At 53.6% G+C, this 8,565-nt stretch overlaps 1 protein-coding gene across 2 annotated transcripts; it reads right to left on the bottom strand.

The window, feature by feature from the left end:
* Positions 1-732: 732 nt before the first annotated feature.
* On the bottom strand, positions 733-7,570 carry DYNLL2 (dynein light chain LC8-type 2). Of its 2 annotated transcripts, XM_071447786.1 has the most exons (3): positions 7,418-7,570; positions 4,180-4,318; positions 733-2,616 (listed from the first exon to the last, which is right to left on the bottom strand). In XM_071447786.1, the coding sequence occupies exons 2-3, from the start codon at positions 4,309-4,311 to the stop codon at positions 2,479-2,481; spliced, it is 270 nt and encodes an 89-aa protein (XP_071303887.1). In that variant the 5' UTR covers positions 4,312-4,318; positions 7,418-7,570; the 3' UTR covers positions 733-2,478. The 2 variants fall into 2 exon arrangements, with proteins under 2 accessions (XP_071303887.1, XP_071303886.1); XM_071447785.1 differs by lacking the exon at positions 7,418-7,570 and having other exon boundaries at positions 4,180-4,332.
* Positions 7,571-8,565: the final 995 nt, after the last annotated feature.

Raw genomic sequence — 8,565 nt, 5'->3', positions numbered from 1 at the left:
AGCTCCCCTAAAGTGGAAACCACCCCTGCTCTGGGGCACTGGCAGGTGCAGGCTGGAGCAGATGGCCCATGTGTAACAGCCGTGCTGCTCAGCCCGTGCGGATGGAGCGCCGGGGCTGAGTCACGCTGCTCACGCTGCTGTTACTGTGCCTCAGCAGAGCTGTTACACTGCTGCGCTTGGGAAGAGCCCACAGCTTTTCCAAAATATCACCCGGGCCACAACCCCACACTGAGGTTGCATCAGGAGCAAGATAACAAGCTGAGGGGGTTGTTTAAGGGCAAGCCCACAGCCCCCGCCTCGTGAGAGGCATTAAACACATCAGATTCAGCTCTCAGCTTTCTCTCCAGCACAGGGAGGAGGCCTGAAGGGAAAGCCTGCTTTCCTGGGAAGCAGGGAGACACCTTCCTGTGCAGGGAGCTGCTGTACCACCCCCTGGCTGCCTCAAGCCGGTAAGAGGTCAGCTCCCAGCCATTCAGATGCAGACTCGGCACAGAGCATCCCATCAGGGGGCACTCCCTCAATCCCTCCCCTCTGGCTCAGCCTTTGAGCTGAGCTGGACACCAGCACCAGCACACAGGCACCACCTAAGCTCCTCTGGTCATTTCTCTCTCCCTGACCTGCCTTCTTTGGGTCATCAGCACCTTCCAGGGCACAGAAATCACTGCTCACCCTCTCTGGACAAGGACTGGCTTTGCTCAGGAAAGCTGGTAAGGAAGAAGAAACCAGAGGCTGTTTAAATGTGTCAATTCACCTTTAATGTTTGAAAAAAAAAATAAATGGTATTTGAGCAATTGCAGTTATGAAGGGAACAGATCTTGCTCCACGAGAGACCGTGAACAGATTCACATTAGACTCATGCTTGGAAAAAAACAAACCCAGAACATTCTCCTTTCAGACCCAGAGTGGAGTTCTGAAGAGACAAGACCACACGAGTGCCCCAGACAGTCCAAGGCACATTATCCCAGTGCAGACATTTCCATCGACATGAACTTATGACAGCTACATTCTTTCTAGTTACAACATTGTTCTACCCATAATACAAAATTAGGCATACTTTGGATTTTGCACAGAGACAAGAAGGACTTTTACTTCAGGAAGTCATCAACCTGGGTCACCAAATCATTTCACAAAGAGCTCCCTTCACTCCGCCCTTTGCCCCCAGCAATGATTTATTCCCAACACCAAATTAATCTCAGAGACACAAGCTGGGCTCACCAGCCCAGTGGTATTGCCAATGCATTAGTCAGCAAACCAATAATTAGAGCTTATAACAAGCACCAGGGATTTATTTGCCATCACACAGCATTTCCTGCACACCCAGGTCAGAACTTCCTGCAGTGTAATCCCGAGTCAGTACGTACTAAGACAACATCACTGCTGAACCTATTGGAGACCAAGACATTTGTCTGCCTTTTGAAGCAGATGTCACATGAGTTTCCTTCACACAAACATCACATGTAAATTTAAACTTCTTGGTACTGTGCTTTAAGAACAAAAGCAGATATCAGAACATAGAGGACGATCCTCCAGAAATAGCTTATTAGCTACAGAAAATAAAATAAAAGAAAAAAAGAAAAAAAGAGACAGTGGCCACTTACAAGTCTTCCACACGACTAGCTTGCTTTAAGGAGAGCATCAAGTTAAGGCAGTGTTGAGACAACTGGCTACAAACATGCCGAATCGAGCTGTTGTCAGTAGTCACCAATTTGATATCCTACTCCATTGCGGGGCCGGGCCACGTGGCTTTAGACTCAGTATCGGGGTCTGAAGACTTCAGCCACAGGATTGCTGCTTTCTGCAACAAGCAGGAACTCAGGGGCTGGATCTGAAGCCTTCTAGACCACGCTGAATTGCTTACTCAAGTCTAGGTCAATGTTTCAGTAGAGCCAAAAATACAGCGAAGGGCACTGAGCAAGAACACCGAGGGGTGCCAGCTGCAAGCCTGTATCACAGTCAAAGGTGGAGATCACCTTGGGTGTGGAAGCCACGTCACCCAGAGCCACCCCACCAGCTTTCAGGGAAGGTCTGAGACCTGCCCCGAGGGTACTGGGAGAGCCAGCTCTCTACAGTCTGCAGGGTGGGACAGAGGCTCACACTGGCTTTGCTCCTCTTTGCAAGATTAACAGTCTAACAGGACTCAGTAAGGAAGTCTGGGGCTTTTGGCCTGCCCAAAAAAAGTTTTCCCAGCCTCAAAGAAGGAGTTACCAGTGAGGGAGCTGTTGTGGAATAGTTTTATTTCTTCCCACGTAAAGGCCATTGTTTAAGCATTTACAGGTTTCCTAGTGCAATACAACCAAAAAAAGCAGTAACAAAAAAATGCCGCCTTCTTCCCAGGCAACTAAACAGAAGTAGATTTTTACTGCAACATATACACATTAAATATAGTATACAGTCCATGCAGCGGCATAGCCATGTTAGAGGGAGTCGTGGCTTCAGCCATCAGTGCATTACAGTCCAAATTTCAATCGCTCCTACTTCCTATCCAGACTTGAAGAGAAGAATTGCAACCTGACCCAAGTAAAAATAGATGAAGTGCTTTGTCTCGTGTGTTACATAGCTGCCAAAGTTTCTGCCAACAATGCAGTGCCAAGTTGGGTTGTATTTCTTGTCAAATTCCTGAAGAAAGAGAAGAGAGGCATTAAGGCCAAGAAAGCCCACATCAGAATAGTTCTAAGCACAAATTCTGAGCTGGTTCTGTTCACACACTATCACCTCTCCTCCTACCTGCAGCATCTTGAGACACCCCACTGCAAGACACTATTAAATTAAGCAACCAAACCTCTGCACTGGATTGTCTGAAGGATTCGACACAAGCAAAACATCTTCTAAGCCTTGGAGCACCATCAGCCCTGGGCAGGAAGAGCAGATGCAAGAGCTCTCCTTGGTACAGCCCTGTGTGTAGGCTAATCAGGGGAATAATTCTCTCCCATTCCAAACCCACTCACAAAAAAATAAAAAAAGGTTTTGGCATGTCTGCTCCAGCAAGGCATCTGAGCTTAAAGGTCACCTAAAAAAAGGAAGGAAGAAAAGCCTGGCTTCTGCTATTTGGGATTCTTGTACACAAAGGGGAGAAAATCCACACTGAAAATGAGCAGGCAGAGTCACAGGCCAGAGAGCAAAGACCCAAGAGGTCAGAGGTAAGCAAGCTGAATGATGGTTCAACAGTCTTCTCCTGCTTAGCAGGCAGGATAGGGTTAAAGACCATTTTCCTCCCTCTAATTAACACAGGACTCCCAAGAACACCCTTCCCTCCCCCGAGACAGAGCCAGAAGAACAGACTCAACATCCAAGATTAAAGCCAGTTCTAGTTCTCAGACAGCACAAGAGTTTGAGCTCTTTGCAGGTAACCTTTGAAGTTAGGAAAAGGCTTTCTTGCCAGGGCACGAGGGTGCATCAAATTGCTTCCCTCCTCCCAACACACTCTCATGAAATAAAGGCCAAGTTCTTTTTGGATGCCTTCTGTTGCACTCCCTCACTTTACAGGCTGCATTGCCCCTAGCACTTAGAGCTAAGTCATGCCTCAAAGTGATCTGAGAAGTCAGGAGACACCTTTGAATCCTTTGCCTTCAAGATTAGATTACAAGCAAGGCCCAAACACCAGTCCAGGTGCCAGGACTTCACTGCCTCTGAAGTAAGATTTCCCTCCTCCAAGAGCACTTTTCCTGACCATTCTGAGAAGCTGCTACAGGGGGAACCAACAGCTCCCCAGGTGCCATCATCAAGCATGAGACTCAATTAACAGACTGCTGCAAATGGGGAGAGAACCTCTTCACCAGCCAGGGCAGTTTCTAACACAGCAGCTTCCACAGCCCCAGCAGCCAGCACAAGGCCCATCCCAGAAGCACACATGCACTGCTGCCCAAGTGATCCCACCTGCACTGGTGCTGCAGTTCTGTGGAGCAAGTCCTAAGCAGAGGCAGCTGCCAGCCCTTTCCAGGCTGGCAAATCCTGAGGGACAGCACTCGCAGTTTGCTCAGAGCTTGCCAGAGCTCTGCCACAGCCCTCCCCTGACCTTGGAGAAGTCACTCCATCCTCTTGAAAACAGCAGTAAAGCAGCCAAGAAGCCAAGTATCTTCTCCCTCCCAGCACGCAAGCATGAAGGCTCAGCCACTCAGCTCCTGACAGACTCAGGAGCTTTGGGAAGTCGCAGCCAGCACAGCACCCTCATCCCGGAGTTACCTTCTTGATATATGCTGCAATGTCCTTTTCTATGTTGTACTTCTCCATGGCCTGTGTAGCACAGTCTACAGCATCCTGCTGCATGTCCTCGGACATGTCCGCATTCTTGATCACAGCCTTTCTGTCAGACATGGTGAACCTAAGGCAGAACATAGATTCCTTTAATCCCTTCCCAAACAGGAGACTTTGCTTCCTGTGCATCAGAGGTTGTCCTTTCCGTGCAGGCTGCGTCACAAGGCGACACCACACACCCTGCTATGGCCACAGTGAGTTTATCGGGGCTGCCTATGCGGCCCCAGGCCAAGGTGCCCCTTACAGCCGGAGCACTGGCTGGAGCTTAGATCAGAGGTAGTCCAGCACCACCACACGCAGGAAAAGCTTATGTGTGGGAGGAGACGGGATCTGCAGAGAGCCACAGCCCTCCTGCACATCAATAGGCTACAGCCAAGTTTGCCATCCAGGTGTACCAGTGCTTTGGAACATCCCCTGCTCAGAGCCTTGCAAGCAACAGATCCCAGACTGTCTGCACGGGCACAGAGCTCAGGAAGCACATTCAGAGCAGCAGTGCTTTTATTCTACCCCATCCCAGGTGTCACAGCTCTAGTTTAGCCTGGAAGGAGCATTGTTCCACATTCAGCCATCATCACACCTTCACTTCCCTGCTGCTCTGCCATGAAACCAGCCTTCAGCTGTTCCCACGGGACAGAGCCAGTCTGATGAGGCAGAAGCAGGTTAACAGCACACTGCAGCCTGGAAACAGGGCAGGGGAAGCAGGTCCCAACACAGGGACAGAGCTTGCCAAAGCTCTCCTTTCCTGCCCCCTCCTCAACTGGGAACCACAACTCAGATGCCAAAACCAGCATGCTACTGCAGTCCCAGACTTGTCCTGGAGCGAGGTGTGCAACCCCTTTGCTCTCAAAATCAAACTGCCTTGTACCAGCCACTGCAGCCATCAGATCTGACATGGCCTTTCCAGGGAGGTGTCCAGCACAGTTCCTATTATCCTAGAAAACTGGGATTTCATGATCCCAACACTGCAGTCTTTCTTCAAGCCCTGGAGAAGGCCCCCACTGTGAAGGTCTGCTCTGGGCACCACAGCCCTCATTCCCATTCCTCACTGGAGGCCTGGAGAGGCACATGGTACCTGGGGATCCAGCTGCTCACCTTGCAGCAGCTCTTACCCCAGCACATTAAAACTTTGTGGGAATAAGCTTCTTAATGGCAAGGAGTGCCTCCAATTAAGCCTGTAGAGCACCATTAAGTTTCCTAAATCCTTTTACAGCACTCTAAGTCTTGAGTGATACTACCAAGTGTGTTTTGAAACAGTGAAACTACACATTTTTAGCTCTGCTGTGGAGTGAAAAAAATCTGCTGCAATGATCACTTCCTGGAAGAGCCCCAGAAAACTGAAGGAGTAGCTTTGTTATAGCAATTAAAGGAGCTTGCTACCCAGAGAGAAAGAGAATCCGGTTACATAATTGCAGCCCTCTGATTACAATACTTCAATTCTTCCCTCTGCCTGCACTTGAAGACTTCTATTGCCACCTTAATTTATACAGTTTAGATATAGTGTTTAATAGAGCACTGCTATTAACACACACTAACAGCAGCGGGAGGAATGACAGGAACTGAGCTCCACTGCCAACAGAGAGCACATGCTCCTATCACAGCCCTGGAAAAGCCACTTCCCGGCTGTTTGCTCCTTTCCATGCCGTGGTTTCAGCCAGTGGGGCTTTGCCTGCAGCACAGAAGACGAGGGAAGGAAAGACACGGCTCAGAACAGCCCAAACTGCCTGTAGATAACTGACCATCCCTTGGAAAAGTCTTCTGGGTGTCAAGTTCACAGGAAGAAGGAAGCAACAGAAATCCACTTGTGGGTCATTCTTCCAGAAAAGCTTCTTTAGGGAAAGAGAGCAAGCGAGCTCTGACACACACCAGGCCTTCACACACCTGCACTGCTCACAGAGTTCAGAGGGCACCTGCCATTGCGTAACCAGGCACAGAGTGACCTGCAAAAGGCACCTTCCCTCCTCATTGTCTAGGCGAGGAGCATCCCAGTGCAGGCCTGTGCTGCCGCGGGCAACAGCGCCAGAGGAAAAAACGCTCATCCTTCAGCAGGGCTGCACCCGCTGGCCAGGAGGCCTCCCCTGCACTGCTCCAGGGCACAGCATCCCCCACGGCCAAGCCGGCAGGGGCTGTGCTGCTGCACCTGCCACAGGAGTGTCACACCCTGCACCCACCTGAACACCAGAGCAGGGCCCCAGGCTCTGCTCACTCCCTGGAGGTTACAGCAGCACCACAGACACAGCATAACCCTAAACCACAAGATCACAGGTAGCTCTTGGGGTCCTGCCACCCAATCTGACCCTCTTTGAGGAAAACCACAAAGCCCCAGCACTCATCTCAGGGCAAGATGGGCCTAGGAGGGGGTAACATTACAGCTCCAGCAGCCACCCCTTCCCCCCAAGGGCAGGATGTGGTCTGTGAGGAGGAAGACCACAGCCCCAGCTGCCACTCCAGGGCAGAATGAGGCCTTGGGAGGGAAATTAGGCCCAAAGCAGCACCCAACCCTTTTCTTACCAGAGTAGGATACGGTCTTAATTGTACGTTCAAGCACAGTACTCCAGCAGGACAGGCTGGGGTTTTGGGAAGAGCAGGAGACACAGGCCCCCTGGTAACCACTCCTTCCCTCTCCGGACAGGACAGAGCCCCAGAAATGAGATGGGGCTAAAGCCCAGCATCCACCACTTCCCCCATGAGGACAGAATGGATCGCGAGGATGGGAGCACCCATCACTTCCCCATCAGGGCAGCACAGATCCCACGGGTCGGAATGGGGCCCAAGCCCAGCTCCCACCGCTCCACCACCAGGACAGCATGAATTTCGCAACTGGGGACGGGGCCCAACCCCTCCACGAACCGCATCCACCACCTTGGCACGGGGTGCGGCACAGCCCCTTCCCCCGCAGGGCTCCCGGGAGCCGGAGCCCTGCATGACCTTCACGGGGGGAGCTCCGGGGGCGCCCGAGGCCGCGGTGACCTTGCCTGGAGCGGGACCGGCTCCGCAGCAGCGCGGCCCCCCAGGGAGGGGCGTGCACCGATCGCTCCCCAAGAGCCGGTCGCGCCCGGCCGCGGCAGCGACCTCCGCCCTCGGGGCGGCCCCGCCGCCACCCCGCACACGGAGCGACCGGTGTCGGGCGAGGCTTGGACAGCCACAGCCCAGCGGAGACATCGCTCACCTTCACAGTGACAGGGCCACCCCGGGAGGGCGAGGCACGGCACCGAGGAGAAGGAGGTGTGAGGAGGCCCGGCCGTGCTGCCTCAGCCCGCTCCGCTCCGCTCGGCGCCCCGCGCGCTCTGCGCCCCGGCGCCGCGCCGCTCTCAAATACCGCCCCGCCCGCTGCGGCGCGCGGGCCGCCGCCACCCCATTGGCCGCGCCGCCCCGCGCGCCGCGCACCCATTGGCTGCGGCGCGGCGCGGCCCGCCGCGCCCGGCCCGTCCGCCCGCGCTGTTCTGCCTACATCCTGTTTCATCCCACAATGCCGCGGGGCGGCGCGCGGCGGGGAGGGGCGGGGCCGGGGGGGGCGGGGGCGCCGTGAGGGGCCCGGGCCGGTGTGAGGGGTCGGTGGTAGCCCGGGAGCTCTGCGCCCCCATCCCCGGGGAAAGAACCCAAACCCCTGGAGCGGCTGATCCCTAGAGGGACCTTTATTGCCGTACGGGGTCATGATTCTTCTGTGGGGGTCCCCTGTGCCTTGGGGATCCTTATCACCGGCGGGAGCCTGAACCCTTCTAAGAGGAACTCACTGGGTTGGGTCACACACCAGAGTGTTCTCGGTCAGAGGGCTCAGCCAGTCAAATTTAATCCTGTCTTGGTGATGAGTTGCAGCTTGGCAACTTATTGGTACCTTTCACCTGAGATCTCTAACCTGTCATGCTCATGGATCTCCTGAGCCTTGAGATATCCTCCAACAATGGCACATATTTACAGCCGAAAGGCACTAACAGGAGAGAGGGACTTAAGAAAAGTCCCTGAGGCTGTTTGCACGCCACCTGGGACAGATCCGTGTTCCCTGGAGCTGCACCACATACCCCGAATGCCCAGGTTTTCAGGTCACAGCAGGCCGGTGCTCCGTGTCCCCCGCAGGAGTCAGCTTCTCCCCAGACACATTTCCCCCTCCTGAACACATCAAAAGTGTTCCCGTGTTTCTTGGGGTTTTCTTACAGGGAGCAAAGCATGGGGAATGCCCAGTGAAGTCTGGGGAACAACCAGCTTTCACTGAACCACCAGCCCCACATCCTGTAGGAGTCACCACCTTTCCCTTGGGATGTCTCAGGGCATCCTGCCAGCCATGTTTCGTGTGGGAAAGCTGATAAAATCCCAAACCTG

Source organism: Agelaius tricolor, unplaced genomic scaffold (genome assembly GCF_023055355.1).
Source record: "Agelaius tricolor isolate 1412-34295 unplaced genomic scaffold, bAgeTri1.0.p SCAF_25, whole genome shotgun sequence".
NCBI classification, from domain to species: domain Eukaryota; kingdom Metazoa; phylum Chordata; class Aves; order Passeriformes; family Icteridae; genus Agelaius; species Agelaius tricolor.
The sequence above is the reverse complement of the archived record's forward strand: the minus strand, read 5'-3'. Positions and strand labels throughout refer to the sequence as shown.